This window comes from Notechis scutatus, chromosome 1, assembly GCF_049901735.1.
Source record: "Notechis scutatus isolate UNSWTSFEM ecotype Mainland chromosome 1, rNotScu1.2, whole genome shotgun sequence".
NCBI lineage: Eukaryota > Metazoa > Chordata > Lepidosauria > Squamata > Elapidae > Notechis > Notechis scutatus.
Window position 1 is genome coordinate 76910272 of NC_142009.1, and position 18986 is coordinate 76929257.

Here is an 18986-nt window from a genome sequence, read left to right on the forward strand (position 1 = left end):
ATATAGATGGGATACTTCAGAGATACTACCTGATCTCTGTGGCAAATTAATGCTGCCAATATTGCTGTTGTAATTACTAATTTGCACATAAGAAAACATGAAAAGATCCTTACACAGTATGTACTTTCAGTGGACCGAGCTGTATTCTCTACCAGATCAAAGCAATAAATAAGACTTGTTATTCTGGCTGACAATGCCAGGAATGGAATCCAGGACCACTTCCATCAAAATTGCAGCTTCATAAAACCACAGGAAGGGACAATTTATCATGATTTCTGTCACATCTACTTAGAGCCATGCCCTCATTGCTTCAATAGTGACTAGTGATAAAGCCAATGTGAAGCAGGTTATCTTTTCAGCTGGTTACTATTTACTAGACTTAGTGAAACAGATATATGTGAATGAATGAATATATACATCTGTTTGTTTGTGTGAGTGTGAGTCTGTGTTGTACAGCTTGATAAGCAAACCAGTTCAGTTGTTTTGCAAAACCAGCATTGTTAAAGCAAATATTATCTATCTAGAGATATTTATGCTATACTTGTTATTCTAGTTTTTGATATTGAAATAAAAACACATTCAATAAACTAGCTTACATCACAAATTAATTTTGGGTTGATTTCACACACACTGTACATCCTTGACTTTTTATAACTAACTGTGGATTTTTAAACTATATGGATAGGATTCCGAATATCCCTTCTAATTGCCTAAAATGGTGAGCAACAAAAGCTCTGCATATATATCTCCCAAGCCATTTAAACTGAAGAAACCCAATTCTACACAGAATTAAAATACTGTAATTATAAAGGAAGCAATTCTTGCCAAGGTCTATAGAAACAGTTGACAACACTTCTGACTTTCCCTGTCAAACGGTTCTTCCTCTATGTAAGTGCATCTTGTTGAGCAGATCTCACTGATCTGAACCAGAAGACCAATTTTAAGTAGGGGGAAGTGATGAGATTTGCAGATTGCAATATTAACCAGGTTCAGGAACTGTGATGCTACACAGCCAAGTCCGTCTTCTTTAAACCCAAGTATATAAAACAAACAACTAGTTTTGAAAGACTTGGGGAGAAATGGCTCAAAGCCAGTTGGCATAAGTTTTAGTTGAGATAAAACATGTGATAGAGGAAAGAAAAAAACACATTTTCATGAGTTTCCTGCAATTATTGTTGAAATATTGGCAAGTTAAGTCTATTGTGAATGGAGCTATATTTCTTATAAAAGATGAGACTCAGAGCTAGTCTACTTCTACTGAGCTTTAGTTGACATGCTGTTGTGATCCTTCTCAGTCAGATAATATATTATTTTCTCTTAGGTTATTGCAATACCTTTTGCACGTGGCTGCTCTTCTGCTGGCATTCTTCTCCAACTGAGTGCCTAAGGAATACCTTCTGAAAGCAGGTTCGGGTTTATCTGAGCCTTGGAGGAAAAGCTGTTCCAAAGAGTAGGCATAGCAAAAAACATATGGACGACACAACTCGACCAGGGCAAAGCAATAGACGCAATCTACATAGACTTCTGTAAAGCCTTTGATTCAGTGGTACACGACAAACTACTCCTAAAAATAAAATCCTATGGTATCTCTGGACAACTGAATAACTGGATAGAAGCATTCCTGTCAAACAGACAACAAATGGTCAAAATCGGGAGCGTCCTATCAAATCCAGTACCTGTCAATAGTGGTGTCCCCCAAGGCAGTGTTCTAGGACCAACTCTCTTCATACTCTACATAAACGACCTCTGTGATCATATTAAGAGCAATTGCGTTCTCTTCGCTGATGATGTAAAGCTGTTCAATACCACAGACAATACTGCTACTCTACAAAAGATCTTGACTATGTATCAGAATGGTCAAACAAATGGCAACTTCAAATCTCAACAAATAAATGCTCTGTCTTACATATTGGCAAAAAAAACCAGAAAATAAAATACAAGCTGAATAGTCAAGAACTTGTTGATGACCCAAGCTCTGTAAAGGACCTTGGAATACTCACCTCTAATGATCTAAGTGCTAGAGCCCACTGCAACTACATAGCCAAAAGGCATTGAGTTGTTAACCTAATCCTACGTAGCTTTTTCTCTGGTAATATCACACTACTAACCAGAGCATACAAAACATTTGCTAGACCAATACTCGAATACAGTTCATCAGTCTGGAACCCACATTACGTATCTGATATTAGCACAATTGAGAAAGTCCAGAAATATTTCACAAGAAGAGTTCTCCACTCCTCTACTCGTTGTAGAATACCTTATGCCACCAGACTTGAAATTCTAGAACTAGAAAACCTTGAATTACGCCGTCTTCGGTCTGATTTAAGCATGGTATATAAAATCATACATTGCAATGTCCTACCTGTCAATGAATACTTCAGCTTCAACCATAACAACACAAGAGCACACAATAGATACAAACTCAAAGTAAACCGCACCAAACTTGATTGCAAGAAATACGACTTCAGCAATAGAGTGGTCAATGTCTGGAATACTCTACCCGACTCTGTAGTTTCTTCCCCAAACCCCAAAAACTTTAACCTTAGACTGTCTACTATTGACCTCACCCCTTTCCTAAGAGGTCTGTAGGGGCGTGCATAAAGCGCACCAACGTGCCTACCGTCCCTGTCCTATTGTTTCTCTTATTCTTTTATTTTTCTTATATGTACCCATTTCATGTATTCACAACTATGTATACACCTATACTTATTATCTTGTAAACAATTGGCAAATCAAATAAATAAAAAAATAAAATAAAAATAAAAGGGAATCACATCTCCTGGTCCTGCTCAGACTTTATTACATCAATAGAAATAATCTGAGCTAGACACTCCTACAAATAACTAGGTCTTTTCCCATGAAGGGCTTTATAGATAATAAATCAGCATCCTGAATTGCATCTGGAAGCCTATTGGCAACTAGTGCAGCTCACAAAAATAGCATTGTTACATAAGTGCACCAAAGTGCCCTCATAATTAAATGTGTGTGGGACCATCAGCTTCCTGAGTGGTCCTCAATGGCAGTCTCATGCAAAACACATTGCAACAATCCAAATGAGAGGTGAGTAAGACATCACTGGCTATCAGTTGGGCTTCCTGATTCAGGAATGGGCACAGCTAGAGTGCAAGTTGGATTTCTGCAAAGGGTTTCTAAGCCATGGCTGCCAACTGATGAATGATCTGACAGAGAAGCCTTCCATAGACATTAAATAGAAATGGGGAGGAACCAAGCAAAGGCATCTCTATCCATCAGCACTGACATGGACCAATCCTGGAGGAAATGTTTGCCTCCCATTCCCATTCCCATCCCTTTAGTCAAAGCAAATAGATCAGGGGTGGGTTTCTACCGCTTCTGTCCACTTCTGTAGAACCAGTAGCTCTGAAGAGCAGCAGACATAGAACCGGTTCTATGTCTGCTGATGTTTTTGCTCACCCGCCCACCCGGGCTCTTACCTGGTCTTTATTTCCTGATTTTTCAACTTCAGCTGCCGAACAAGGCACAGCTGCAGTTAAAAAAAACAGGAAAAGAGGGCTGTTTCAAAGGCTGCTTCTCGGCACACAGCGTGCAGGGAAGCTCGTAAATCCCGAACCGGTAGTTAATCCTGTTGTATCCCACCCCTGAAATAGATACTATAATCAATGGTACTGGAGGCCACCAACAGAGCAAGGAGGGCCAGGACTGATGTAAACCCACCCCTCCTTGTGATCCTACCAGATATCATCAACCAACACAATCAGTGCCACTTATGTCCAGGGTTGGGATACAACAGGGTTAACTACCGGTTCGGGATTTACGAGCTTCCCTGCCCGCTGTGAGCCACATGCCTGTAAATCGTCATTATCACGTCATCAGCACGCTGCGTGCCAAGAAGCAGCCTTTAAAACAGCCCTCTTTTCTTGTTTTTTTAACTGCAGCTGTGCCTCATTCGACAGCTGAAGTTGAAACATCAGGAAATAAAGATCAGGTAAGAGGGGGCGGGTGGGCAAAAACATCAGCAGACATAGAACCGGTTCTATGTCTGCTGCTCTTCAGAGCTACCAGTTCTACAGAGGTGGACAGAACCAGTAGAAACCCACCCCTGGTTATGTCTATGTTTGAAGCTGGCTGAAAAAGACCCAAAGTCTTCTGATTCTTCACCCCAAAAACCTTCTCAACAACCTTCCCAAGAAGCAAATGTTGGAAATGGATCAGAAATTTTGTGACACAGTTGGATACAGTATTGAATTATAATTAAATTAATTTAAAAACAATCTCCTCACTTAATAGGCATTATAGAGGTTTTATACCTTACAGTCATGAAACTTGCCATGCCCCAGAATTAGCAACACTGGATAAGAGGTGTGTGCACTAAATTTCTTAATATTTTAATAATCATTGCAGAAAATTCATAAAAAATGTTTTTTCTTTCCTCTAACACATATTTTATCACAACTAAAACTCATGCCAACTGGCTTTGAGCCATTTCTCCCCAAGTCTTTCAAAGCAAACTGTTTATTTTATATATTTGAGTTTAATGAAGTGGTACTTGGCTGTGTAGCATCATAGCTTTTGAACCTGGTTAATATTGTGATTTGCAAATCTCATTACCTCCCCTGTTTAAAATTTGTCCACTGGTTCAAATCAGTGAGATTTGCACAACAGGATGCTCTTAGATAAGTAGTTCTTACAGAACCATTACATACACTGTCCAGTTTCAAAGAATACCCTATTTTTTTTTTGGCTCAAAACAACAACAACAATAACCAGAACAATGAAATAGATAAGAAAAGCCTAGAACTTAACCTTTATTCTACTATAAGTAGATTTATTTTTCTGGCTTTTATTTGTCAAAGTTAAAATTTTCATTGCAAGCAACATCCAAAACGTGGGCTAAAATATTTGAAGAACTGAGATGTGTTGTGCCTAGGATGATTTCCGACCCCTTTTTTATGCTGCCATGAGCATTTGCCATTCCTCCAGGAGCATAATATAGCACATATTGTCCCACTGCTCTCATAAAAATAACCTTATATGAAATCTTGAGATTGAGATAATTTGGCTCCAAGACACTCTGAATATCCCTGATCGAGTGTGGGCTTCAATTCAAATCTCCTTGGGAGAACCCCAGCATTTTATGTCAAACCAGCCTATGCAAATTATTTTAAGCAATTATTAAGAAATACAGTACTAAGAAATTGCCCAATAAACATCAACAATGAAGGAAAAATAAAAGAGGCTTTCAGGAAATGGAATAATGACAGTCAAAATATCTCTGGCAGGCTTTGTTGTTTCTTGTTTACAGTAAACTATGCGATGTAAGAGAGTAAAATCCAAGTCTTGAGTATATTAAAATGGTACACTTGGGCCATTACTCATAGTTCTCCCTCCTAACTCTAGTATAGAAAATGTCCCTTTAAAGATTTACAGGTATACAGCTGTATTTCAGATAGACAGCATACATTCTTCATTTTGAAAGAGATTAACTTCATGGGTTAAAACACTCATTTAAGTACTCAATCTGTAACCTGCTTGCAAGTTAAGTTCCTTTTGGTCCTGCTGCTTCTAATCCTTATCAGGAATAACCTGATGAGAACGGTCCCCTCCTCTCAGCTCCAGAAAAGAAAAAATAAATAAAACAAAACTACAATGCTGATCAATTCTGAGAATGCTTCTTTTAAAAAGGCATATATTTCCATTAGACCAAAATACAAGATTGGGCATCTTTGCCACAGTCTTTTCTTTTTGCATCCTCTTGCTTCCCCCCCTTCTTTCTTTGAAATGCAACATTTCAAAAGTAAACATGTAAATAAAAATTTAAAAAAAGATTGAACACTCCCATATTTAGTCTATGAAGATTCTTAAATATCCAGGTCATGGTTGAAGAACCGAAAAAGCTTCTTGGATGAAAAGAGAAACATCTTCAAGGAAAAGCAAAGAAAGCACCTTTGGGATACCCATATTTAGTCCTGTAAATTGCTCGAAATCTGCAGAGGATGCTGAATTTGTTTCTTCCCCTGACTCCTTATCCCTCCATCCATCCCTCCATCCATCCCAGGTCACAGCCATTTAAGTCTGATTTGGCATTTAAAAACAAGAGAAAGCTCATGGTTGAAAGGAAGCCAGCATGAGCAAAAATGCAATACTTATAAGCACATGAGCAGCAGCTGGAGATACACTTACTGCAGCATATGTTTTTGTAGCAGTTACAATCAATTGTCCAAATGGATGAATATTACAATGTCTTACGGCAGAGTATTGTATAAAGTTTTAAAATAGTTGCTAACTGAACAGAAGATGCTTTCCCGGTGTAGAATAGCGTACTTGTATTCCATTTTTGATTTACATTAAAACCCCAAATATTAATTCATAGGAAATAAGTGGAATTCTATGTACTCATCCATTTTGAATGGTACTAAAGAAAATCAAATCCTTATGGATTTGTGTAAGTTGACTCAGCTAAAGGCTTCAAATTTTGGCTTAATATGCAATATTTTCTGGTATTATGGAGAAAATTGTGCTTGTTTAGACTATGCTGTTGACATTCAAGATTTGGGGTTTAATTTTTAAATATCTAAAGAAGAAAAGTGGAATTTCTAGCCAGCAGGCTAAAAATCGATCCCAGGGAAATTCTCCATGCAAAGCTGATTAGTTCTTCCAGTCCACTATTAAAAGTTCTACAGTGCTTATTACTTTATTATGAAACATTATATACCCTTTTAAAAGAGTTGCACATTAGAAACATGATTATAGCGTTGTAGTTGAAATTGTTACTGAGCTATTCATAATCAGCTCAATATCAGTTTCTTAATTAGTATTAAGTCAATCTCTAAGAATGAAGAGACACACATATATATTATATACCTACACACAGTTGGAATTTGATTCCAACTGTGTTCCTCATGTTATATTTGCTTTCCCAGCATAGGTGAGATCTTATTAGAGCAGAGTTCCCCAACATTTCTGGCTTTGTGGACCAGCGGGAAGGGGGAGAGGGGATGGCTTTGAGCGAGCAAGCAGCAGGCAAGCATGTGCCTGAATCCATTGGCATGAATCCATTGGCACACATGCCCACCATTCATGCAAATGGAGCACATGTGCTAGCAAGCTGCTTGCACAAATACACTCTTGCATGTGCTCGCCCATCACTTTCACAGCCCGGTTCTGAATGGCTCATGGCCCAGTAGTGGGCTATGGCCCAGGGGTTCAGGACCCCTGTATTAAAGTCTTTATGTCCCTCTTTATTTATTTATTCAATCTTTTTTATCCTGATTTTATTACTTTTTAAGTAATTCAAGGTGGCAAATAAACATAATACTCCTTCCTCTTGGCCTCCGCAAGGATCACTTCAGTGGTATGTAAAATCTGCAAGAAGATTGTCCTGTATATTTATTTATTTATAAATTGGTCCACAACCACTGTATAATAACCAAGCAGGTTTTTTTGCTAGGCTTTTTGAGAGACTGACTCCATTATGAAGTCACAGTTGTGATTTGCATCCAGTTTCATTGCTTTCGATGGCAAATGTGCATTTGATTTTCATTTGTGTTGAATCAACCACCCATGCAGCAGTACAATTTCCTTTATACTTACCACAGTTTGGAATACGGTTCTAATGGTACTCACGCTAAATGCAGCATAACAATATTTCAAATATTTTTGCTCGAGAGTTTTATTGCAGATATAAAACCACTCTTTAAGTTAATTGAATGAATAAACATTCTCCCAAAACACCATTTATTATACACTAACCTTGCAATGGGCGCCCTTTGAACACGTCTCTTGTGTTGCTTGGGTGAGCTCTAGCACTGTTATCACACTTTGGCTGTTCATATCTTAAGGGACCATAGGAAGAAAAAAAGAAATTAAGCTAATTCTGATTTAATTTGAAAACTCTACCATTTCAACAGCTGTATAATCACACTGAAATTTGGCAGAGTGCTTGATTTATTTTTGATTCTAAAATCATAGCCACACATTTATTCAAATGTCAGATAAAGCCAGGGGTGGGATTCAATTTTTTAAACAACCGGTTCTGTGGGCATGGCTTAGGTGGTGGGCGTGGCTTGGTGGTCATGTGACTGGGTGGACGTGGCTTGGTGGTCATGTTATTGGCTGGGCGTGGCCAACTCAATATCACTCACATCGAGGCACGCATCTCCTCGCCTGGCCTCTCATGACTGTGGGGAATGCTGCAACAGTCGTAAGTGTGAAAAAGGGTCATAAGTCACTTTTTTTAAGTGCCATTGTAATTTTGAATGGTCACTCCACACAAGCAAAGTACCAGCAAAAGAGGGAAAGAAAACTCCAGGTTCCTGAGACAGGAACTCTAGTCCTGCCAAGAATGTAATAAGGATTAACGGAGAGGCAGTTTCTGTAAGCAACACCAGAATGTTTCCTTCCTGCCTTCCTTACAGGATTAGGCCAGTAATTTCTTCTAACAACCAGTTCTCCAAACTGCTTAGAATGTTAACAACCGATTCTAGCGAATAGGTGCAAACTGGTAGAATCCCACCCCTGGATAAAGCTCATTCTAAAAACCAATGAATTCATGCTAATCTACATGATTAGAATTCCTGAGCTTGGTGATGTGACTTAATCCCAGCAGCACATATCTGAATTATTTCTAGACATCAAGAATCCAAAGTAATACAGGTAAAGTACACTTTAATTTTATACTTGGATGTAATTTTGAGATTTATGGTAGACTTCATGCCATGCAGCTCCCTGCTATATTGCCTGCTATATTCTTTGCAAGCATCTGGGTTAAAGAATGAAAGATGCTTTCAACTTATTGCTTATTAATTGGATGGAACCATGCTGAGCAAATAACAGTGACATCATTCTCAAGAAATAAGACCATGGCAAATATTTTTAAAGCTCAGATTCCCTGAAGTATATTGCTGGCAAAGAAGAAATATCTAATTTTTATATGATATCCACAGCGTATTACTAAATAAACAGTAATTTAGGGGTAATTTGTTGGATTAGCTTTCTGCCATCAGATTATCTATATTGATGGTAGAAAAATGAGTAAAAATGCTAGAAAACTTCTTGTATCTAATATATGATCGTGCTTTATTGTATTTCTTATTATTTGTGGCAGAGACCTTCTAGTTATCAAATGGTTTGCAATTAAATGAATGGAAAAGGAACAGATAACAGGATCTTTTTCCTGTCATATAATGTAGTGTTTCTCAGTTTTGGCATGTGGACTTCAATTCCCAGGATTATATGGGTGGTTTAGGAATTCTGGGAGTTGAAGTCCACATATCCTAAGATTGCCAAGGATGAAAAACACTGATAGAATATTTTTGAATTCACAAATTGAGCACCAAGAATGCTTGAAAAATTCAATCTTCTAGAATTCTCAGGCAACTGATTTTTTAAATCTAATCTCTGGAGAACAATGTGTTCCTTTGCTACACAAAAATGGACCAGACAGAGGGGAGGTAAGTGATTTACTCTATATATTCCAACATTTCATTTTCCTATTGCCCTTGTGAACTTTGCACTTTGGTTCCATAAATATGTCTGACATGAAATATGACCATGGGATTATATCTGATGAAACAAAAAATCTTAATATAAATACGCACATATGGATATATGGGGGAGATGCAGGGTTGAGGGTTAAGTCCATGTAACATTAGAACATTTAATAAAATTTAAGGAGGGGGGGGGAAATCTTTCCAAGCCCTTGTAACAAATCACAATGTGTTTTGATACTCTTCTGGTCATGAGAATAAATATATGGTTGGAATGAAATATATGGTTGGAATGAAATAAGTAGTCCCTGCCCTCAGTGTTTAATTTAGCTCCTCATTGTGTGAAGGAAATGAACATTTCTGGAATTGGCTAATAGCCCATCAGATAGAAGCTGCTCTATGAAGGTGCAATGCAATTTCATGCTCAGCTTAATAGGTGCCTATGGGTGAAAAGGAACCCTTTAGAGTAAGAAGAACAGAAGCTGTTTTGATAGCAAGCTTTGGATGAAGTGGATTGTCACATTACTTTTTTTTTTTTAACCAAATAAAGAATGACAGAAAAAGTCTTTGAACTGGGTGCTCTAATGTGGCATGTGGCAAAGAGCCTGATCTCAAATTAATCTGATATCCCACTCTGCATTCCATCCTTTTTCCTGCTGCCCTTCAGTTTCTCCATTACACCATGCACTTCATGGTTTCACTTTCAATTCTTCCTACAATTCCTGAGTTGTGTTTTTATCAAGCAACAAGTAACCATTTCAGACTTTTAGATGTTGAACATCTGCAATTTCTAAATGGTTTAGCCAGGCCGGCCAATGGTACAAAATGGTGCAAAATGCCGGGACCTGTAGTTCAGCAACGTCTGGAAGACGGTGAACTCCACAATCTTGCTTGACCTTATTTTCTGCCTAGCAAAAGTAACAAACCAGCCAGAAGAGGAGATGAAATACAACTTTGGTTTATTTATTAAAATTCTTCCCCTGACCTTTTTTTGGGGGGGAGGGGATTTCAAGTGGCAAAAATGTTTTCCATTAGAGCCTTAGCTCTGGAAATGGAACAATATCATATAATGCCTTCTGAGCATTGAGTAATTCTGGTTTTGAGCAGACTTAATAGCAGCTGTAGCAACAACAAACCATTTTATTGTAAACATGATAGGTAGAAAATTGTTTTTAAAATGACATAATTAAACTTTTGACAAGAATGCAATATATTAAAGTTTACAGAATACAGAATATATTAAAGTTTACAGAATATACTGCATACGTGCCATCAAAATGTATCTGGAAATGTGAAAAAATGGGGCCAAAGGGAAAATTCATCTTTTCAATTTTAAGTGTTTCTTAATCTACATTATAATTACCTTTACCACAAATATTCACAATGTAGCCCAATTAACTGGGTAGTATATTTGGAGGGGGGAAATATTGGTCTTTGAATTATAATTCCCCCAATTCCCTCATCATAGATCACCTGGCCTCTGCCATATAACCTGTCATAATGTCTATAAAAGCCCTCAGGCTACCTTAAAAGTGCAAGAAACAGAGGCTCTTGTTACAGCAGGCTGACATTTCCAGAACAAAAGAAGCAAGTATAAGGCAGAAATAGCAGGATCAAATGAGATCAAATGAGGCTCACTGGTTCACTCAGCTTAAGAGTTGTTGACATTGTCTTTGCAAAGTCTCCAATTACAATCATTCTAAGTCCTATTCAGAGATGTAGGGAATTAAACATAAACTGGGTTACTGCCCACACAGCCCTTCCTCAACTGAAATTGTGAGCGTGAGCAGATATTCTGACTTTCTACAGTTTACTCTCCAAAGCATTGTTTTGAACGTTCTACTTTTCAAATTATCTGTGCTTGTATCAAGCTAAACACCCTGCATTGGTTCCTGGTGAGCTTCCATACAAGCATTCCTAAAGACGCCAAGCTCACATTGTTGCTTTTGGAAAGTGATGTTTTGTCTGCTTTGTCTGCTAAACAAGGCTCTCAGCTCTTTTCCCTGCTTCTGGCTCAGCTGAAACTCATGAACGTCAACTTACTGTTTAACAACATATTAAAAATATTGTTCTCCTTTCTACTGGTTCCAGCAGTGTTGCTCTATGGGAAGTTAATCATGTAAAAATGGGCTGAAGGAACTGTTTCTGGGGAAAAATAGAAAGTTCTTTCTGATACTACATTTCTTTTCCTATAGTATATAGATGCTGGCAGAATTGATATTTCCTTCTAGTTGACTCTTTTCTCTTCTTGGGTTGTCATTTTTTGCGATATAAAGGGCTTCACCTTTTTGAATCTTTTCACGTCAACTCTGAAGTTTGTAAAGGTTATTCCAACTTTATAGTAGAGAGTTAAATTCAGAAAGAGCAATGTCCACAAGAACCCAAAACATGAGTAAAGATTTGAATTAATAATAAAAGCTGAAGCCCCTGACTTTATTACCTTCCTGGTTTGACAGTTGCTTAATAACATAAAAAGCACTGCCTTGCTGATTACTTTTAAGCCTACTAATAAATAATGAGAAAAATCCTATGAACTAGAGCCAGATTTAGACATAATTCATTCACTGTTTCATTCACTGTTTCATTCACTGTTTCTTGGTCTTTTCACAAAGGTGTTTTCAATAGTCTTAGTGATGTTTTTATTATTATTATATAGCAATTATGGTTTATTTATTTTTCTATTACTACCTTGACCATACTGTAAAATATTGGTTTTAATCTGGATAAAACTATTGAAAATAATGAGGATGTAATCAGAATTTGTAATTGAGTATTAAGAACACTTTCTACACTTTCAGTGACAAATTTGCCATTATTTTCATGGCTCACAACTGTTCCCTTAGTTTTAATTGCACTCTGATTCAAGCAACTTGCAATAAACTTCACTACACAAACTGTGAATGTCAGCACTCAAAGCATGTTAAGAATGTTGATTACTCCTGCTAAACAACGAGGAACAGTAACATCTTTTGCATGTTAAATTGCCATAGAATTGTTACAACCATATTCATAGTCTATTTTGTGCAGTTATGGAAGAGCCTCAGTGGCGCAGTGGTTAGAGTACAGTACTGCAGGCTACCTCGGCCGATAGCCGTCTGCCAATTGCAATTTGGCAGATCGAATCTCACCAGGCTCAAGGTTGACTCAGCCTTCCATCCTTCTGAGGTGGGTAAAATGAGGACCCGGATTGTTGGGGACAATATGCTGACTCTGTAAACTGCTTAGAGAGGGCTGTAAAGCACTGTGAAGCGGTATATAAGTCTAAGTGCTATTGCTGTTGTAAGTCTTTGGATGAAGACAGCAACATCACATAACATCACATATATATGTGCATGTTGTTGGTTCCAATGAAGATTTCTCACCTTGTGGATGTACCAGGAATCGGGCGTCCTGTATCAACAAGGACACACCAGCAATATCCTGTGGATGGGTGACACTGCACTGATTTATAAAGCCCACCATTAGCACACTCTGGAATGAATACATTATCTTTCTGGGGCTGTTTAGCTTCTTCTAGTGCTGATTGGAGCTCTTGATCACATGACGCTGCTGGGAAGAAAAAATAATACAATTATGGATATTATCTGTGCACAAATTGACTTATTGATAAATTAGCCATAAAGCAATGGAAAACACAGTTTTGGAGTATGATACTTCCTTCTAACTTTGTCACTGTACTAAAAATGTATGGAGAGTATTGGAAGGGCATGCAAAAAAAATATAGAAGTTCAATACTTTTACTCAGGTCAAAAATCATTGGGCAACAGAATATTTGGCAGGGGAAATTTCTCACTCAGTATCTTGTGTATGGTGCATCTTTTCCTTCCTCCAATGCAAATTTAACAAAAAAAAATTGAGAGAAAGATCTTTATTAAGACCAAGCAACAAAACCAAGGTTTCTCTTTCTATCAGTTGCCTTCACTGGTTCTTATTGGGAGGAGGGGGGACTGGAAAGGTCACCCAATTGGTTTCATTCCTAAAATGAGACTAGAACTCACAGTATTCTATTTTGTTGTACCTTGGTCAATACACTAAATGATTTCTCAATGATATCAGTAAAAGTTGTAAAAACTTTTGTAAAAAGTTGTAAAACAAATCCCACACCTAAAAATTAAATAAATGCTAATGGCATCTAGAAGGGATTCTGTTGAGAAATCCCATAGGAGGTTGATTCCTCAGGGCTAGCTAGTAACTCAGGACCAGCTGTTCTGTTGTAGCAGAAGCTACAGTTGTCCTTTGGCTTACATCTGGCCGCTTAGCTACTATTCAAAGTTACAACTGACCTGAAAAAGGGGACTTATGATTTGAAGCTCCAATAGTCAGGTCCCCTCTGGAGTCATGAGATCGAACTCTGAGTGCTCAGCAACACAACTTCATTTATGGTTTTTTTTTTTAAATGCACTTCTGGTTTTCAGCAAAACTTCTCGTAACAACTGTGGATTTGCATAACAACTGCAGATTCATCTAATGGCTGTCACATGGGAGCCATAGGCAAATTTTCCAGGTCTTTCTGGAATAATTTGAATGGCATAAAAGAGCTTGTTTGAGAGGAACTTACTTAAATCAGGAAGGAAGGAAGGAAGGAAGGAAGGAAGGAAGGAAGGAAGGAAGGAAGGAAGGAAGGAAGGAAGGAAGGAAGGAAGGAAGGAAGGAAGGAAGGAAGGAAGGAAGGAAGGAAGGAAGGAAGGAAGATAGTTAATAACTAATTATTCAAAATTTATTGCCTTCGGTGATTAGAAGCTTTCTTGAGGCCAACTGGAATGTTGATATTTCCACTATATGTGCCTTCCTGCCCAGATAAATACAATAAACTCTTTATCTAATTTATCTATAAAATCTTATCATTATAAAATCTTACAATTTTATAATCTCTGGGATTATAATACTGTTTATAAATTGAGCCTTTGAAAATGATATATGACCTAAAACATTTTAGAATGTAAATTCTCCAAACTTATGTTTACTTCTGGTTGTCCTGGAACACAGTTACAATTTTATATCTTCTTCTAGTGTCTCTGCATATCTATGTTTATTCTTGGTTTGAATTAGGTTAAATAAAATACATATTCCTGTGTAAAACTCTTCCACTCTTTTGACATTAAGAAATTTGCTTTGTAAACCACAAACATATTTTTCTTTGACCACATCCACATGGCATGTTCACACTAATCTAAGAATATCAAAAGCTGTTTTTCCCTATCTCGTGTGTGTGTGTGTGTGTGTGTGTGTGTGGTTGGCACATCTATGTTGTTTCAACAGACTGCAGTACCAATTTTTTAGAAACTTAATCTCTTCTGAAAATTGTGGGCTTTTTAGGCAAATTCTATCTCTGAAAGTTTGTCAGATATTTTATGTTTACTTGAGTGTACTGACAAGCTGAATAGTGTACATTCCAACTTCCTTAAATTGAGTTAAAAACAATACAGTACTGTATAAAGAGACAAATCAATAATTATTCAACCTACAATCATCCATATAAACAAAAAATATTTTCACTACCACAGAGTAGACCCCAGTGTTCCAACATCAAGGTGTGATGGAATAACCACGTTTTTAATGGTTTTCCTAAAAATGAGGAGGGAAGGGGCCATCTAAATATCCGGCTGAATGTTGTTTGACAAACAGGGATGGCATTGAAATGGCTTCCCTCTGTGATCCCTGGAGATGTCATTCCGTAAGTGAAAAGACCTGGAGGAACTCCACTGTGGTTGGATGAGGTTCATGTTAGATAGGGAGATTTTGTTGGCTGGGGAAATAATATTAGGAATCAGCAGTCCGACAGATGCCAAGTCCTAAGCAATGAACAAATTTAACATCTAAGAGCTTCCAAACACCCAAAGACATTTCAGCAGCATCACTTGAGACTTTCAAGAAGAGATTAGACTGCTATTTGTCAGAAATGGTGTAGGGTCACCCGCTTGGGCGGGGGGGGGGGTTGGACTAAATGACCTACAAGGTCCCTTCCAACTCTGATTATCTATTAACATCGGTTAACACTTTTTCAATCTGTTTATTGAATCAGTTTATTGATGAATATGTGTTCGTGGATTAACTTGTCCAGTGGCTTCATGTGTATGTTCAGTAGGAATGGCGAAAGAGGAAAGAATCCAGTGGAGAAGGCATATTATAGGATCCATCCCTTATTATATTTGGCAGGCTCTAAACATTTTTTGCTGTGGTGTTCACACTGTGAAATCTTCTCTCCCCCGTCCCCTGAGGTGGAAGCTTCTCATCTCTTGAAGTGAGGTTGGCCTTGTTGAACTTCTGGAAGTCTCTCAAGACCTGGTTATGTCAGCAGGCCTAAGGGCCCCAGGAGATAAGTGAAGTAGTAAGGTGTTCTGCTATTTTTAACAACCCTTTCCTCTATTATTCTTTGTTTTAGCTTGGTTTTGGTACCTTTTAAATTATTAACTGTTTTTAGCTGTTTTATGCTGCCCAGAATCACTTGTTTATGAGTTGGGCGACAATATAAATACATGCACTCTATTTTCTGTCTGAAAGTCACACCCCCTGATATTTTAGAAAGGCAGAAAATCTTGGAAATTTGATAGAGCTAATGCATTAGAGCTATTTTCACAATGTACATAAAAGGCATTGTGTGGCATCTAGAGGCAGCTTGCCTTGCAATAAAAGCTTTATTTGGATAAATATGAAATACCAAAAAGAGTGAGTGAAACGCATTTGTTCAAACATAATACACAAGTCTTAATAAGGTAGAAATGAATACTTTCTGCTGTAACAGTTCTTACTGTATTGTAAGATTAATAGCTTGATTTGTCTTGCTAGGAAAGCATTTCCTGCCCCTTGTGACGTACAATGAATTGTTTCATCTTGGAAATTCTGCCGGATGGTCCATGGAGAGAACATGCTTTTGGAAGGTGGAGGAGATGTTTAATCAGAGTTTAGCATTCTGAACAAGCTTTATCTACTCTGCACGTTTTTCATTTTGTGTTTAAACAGCAAAAAGCGGGTTCTTGTTTTAGGGATGGGGAAGGAGAGCTTCTTTCACCACAGCAATGACTTTGGGAGAAGGTTGGTTATCCTACTTGCATGCCTTACAATTCAATAAGTTTCTGGTCTTCAAGAGTCTTGAATACCTTGAAAACTGGGTGCTTTTGTATTGTAATAAATACAAGTATCATGACATAATTTTGACTTCAAGACAGCTGAAAACCTCACCCAGATTCCAGGAGAAAAGAAAAAAATGGTAGAACTTACAGATAGAGATGCACATCACATCAATCTAAATTACTTTTTCAAATAAGTTATATTCTATTTGGCTATCCAAACTGTATCAAACTAGGTATAACCGCATATTGCTTTTTTCGTCCCTTTTGGAAGACTCATCTCCTAATCTCTAAAGAGAGCATCACTTTCTGGAATGTAGTGTCATTGAACTTTCTCAGCATGAAGTGAAGGAATAATAATAATAATAATAATTTTAAAAAAAACCATCATTGCCACCTTTGCGTTAAGAAAGTCGGACTACTACCCAAAGCTCAACAATTTTAAATCCAACTTTCCGAATTGTTTTTTAAATTCTACTTACCAATAGCTGCTACCATGCACAACTTCTGAGCCATCAAAAAATTTCTGCCGGGGACACGTTTTTAGCATGAAGCTAGGGAAACCTGGCTTGAAAACTGAGCTCCAGAATGCAAAATAAATTTATTTATTTATTTTATTTATTTATTTATTTGATTTGCCAATTGTTTACAAGATAATAAGTATAAGTGTATACATAGTTGTGAATACATGAAATGGGTACATATAAGAAAAATAAAAGAATAAGAGAAACAATAGGACAGGGACAGTAGGCACGTTGGTGCGCTTATGCACGCCCCCTACAGACCTCTTAGGAAAGGGGTGAGGTCAATAGTAGACAGTCTAAGGTTAAAGTTTTTGGGTTTTGGGGAAGAAACCACAGAGTCAGGTAGAGTATTCCAGACATTGACCACTCTATTGCTGAAGTCGTATTTCCTGCAATCAAGTTTGGTGCGGTTAACCTTGAGTTTGTATCTATTGTGTGCTCTTGTGTTGTTATGGTTGAAGCTGAAGTATTCATTGACAGGTAGGACATTGCAATGTATGATTTTATATACCATGCTTAAGTCAGACCGAAGACGGCGTAATTCAAGGTTTTCAAGTTCTAGAATTTCAAGTCTGGTGGCATAAGTGTTTCCTTTTAAGCGCCTCTGAGTCATTATTCTCTCATTTACTCCATTAAAGTGATAAAGAGTGATTGCACAGAAGCTATAGTTTGGGTCATTTCTTAAAAGGGTAAACCAACGACCCTACTAAAGTCTTTATTTTGAAAGAGTAAGTCACACTAACTTTTGCTAGACTGTTCTGCACCAGGATTAATTTCTCCAGACCATCCAGAGCTATCTTTCCTGACCCAGCTTGGAAATTAATTTTTTTTAAACCTGATACTTAAGACTTAAATGGGTGACTGATTCTGGCATCTTTCTTAGCCCAGAAGTAAGGGCTGAAGAAAGCAAAGTAAAATAAGGGCCAGGAAAGCAAAAAAAAAAAAAAAAAAAACCCAATAAGAATGCTGGTAGATTATATATCCTCAGTGCTTCAGTAATTTTTAATATACTCTCATGAAGTTTGCTTTTTATATGTTTATAATCAGCTCCAATGGCTCAGCTTTTCTTTTGGCTTCTGCTGAAAAGGCAGATCCATGGCTTGGCTGTGTCTTAGCCTGTGAGAAAAATAAGGCCAATCTAAAGGAAAAACATTCAACTATCCCATTATTAACTATAAAGAGGAACTTTGTGTCCTGTAATCTGGATAATGTTTCACATGGTCTATGTATACAAAACCCTATATCAGGGTGAAATAAGGTAGCTTTTTCTAGTATGAGTAACTTGGCCCAAATTCTTTGAGCCAATGATTATTTTTAACAAAGCATATTGCTATAATAAATAGAATAGAATAACAGTTGGAAGGGACCTTGGAGGTCTTCTAGTCCAACCCCCTGCCTAGGCAGGAAACCCACTTCAGGCAAATGATTATCCAACATCTTTTTAAAAACTTCCAGCGTTGGAGCATTCACAACTTCAGGAGACAAGTTGTTCCAATGATTAATTGTTCTGTCAGGAAATTTCTCCTTAGTTCTAGGTTGCTTCTATCCTTGATTAGTTTCCACCCATTGCTTCTTGTCCTGCCCTCAGGTGCTTTGGAGAATAGCTTGACTCCCTCCTCTTTGTGGCAGCCCCTGAGATATTGGAACACTGCTATCATGTCTCCCCTAGTCCTTCTTTTCATTAAACGACATACCCAGTTCCTGCAACTGTTCTTCATATGTTTTAGCCTCCAGTCCCCTAATCATCTGTTGCTCTTCTCTGCACTCTTTCTAGAGTCTCAACCTCTTTTTTACATCGTGGTGACCACAACTGAATGCAATATTCCAAGTGTGGCCTTACCAAGGCATTATAAAGTGGTATTCAACACTTCACATGATCTCGATTCTATCCCTCTGTTTATGCAGCCTAGGACTGTGTTGGCTTTTTTAGC

The 18986-nt window shown here is 37.6% G+C and overlaps 1 protein-coding gene across 7 annotated transcripts in view; it reads right to left on the bottom strand.

The window, feature by feature from the left end:
• Window positions 1–18986, bottom strand: part of SMOC2 (SPARC related modular calcium binding 2) — a 135702-nt gene that overhangs the window by 28846 nt on the left and 87870 nt on the right. For 4 of the 7 annotated variants that reach the window (XM_026669509.2, XM_026669508.2, XM_087968413.1 and 1 more), the window contains exons 8-9: window positions 12827–13013; window positions 7729–7811 (exon numbers count right to left, since the gene is read on the bottom strand). In XM_026669509.2, the coding sequence (XP_026525294.1) occupies window positions 7729–7811; window positions 12827–13013 (270 nt within the window). The remainder of the gene's footprint in view (window positions 1–7728; window positions 7812–12826; window positions 13014–18986) is intronic. The other 3 variants (XM_087968435.1, XM_087968423.1, XM_087968420.1) reach the window with 1 other exon arrangement.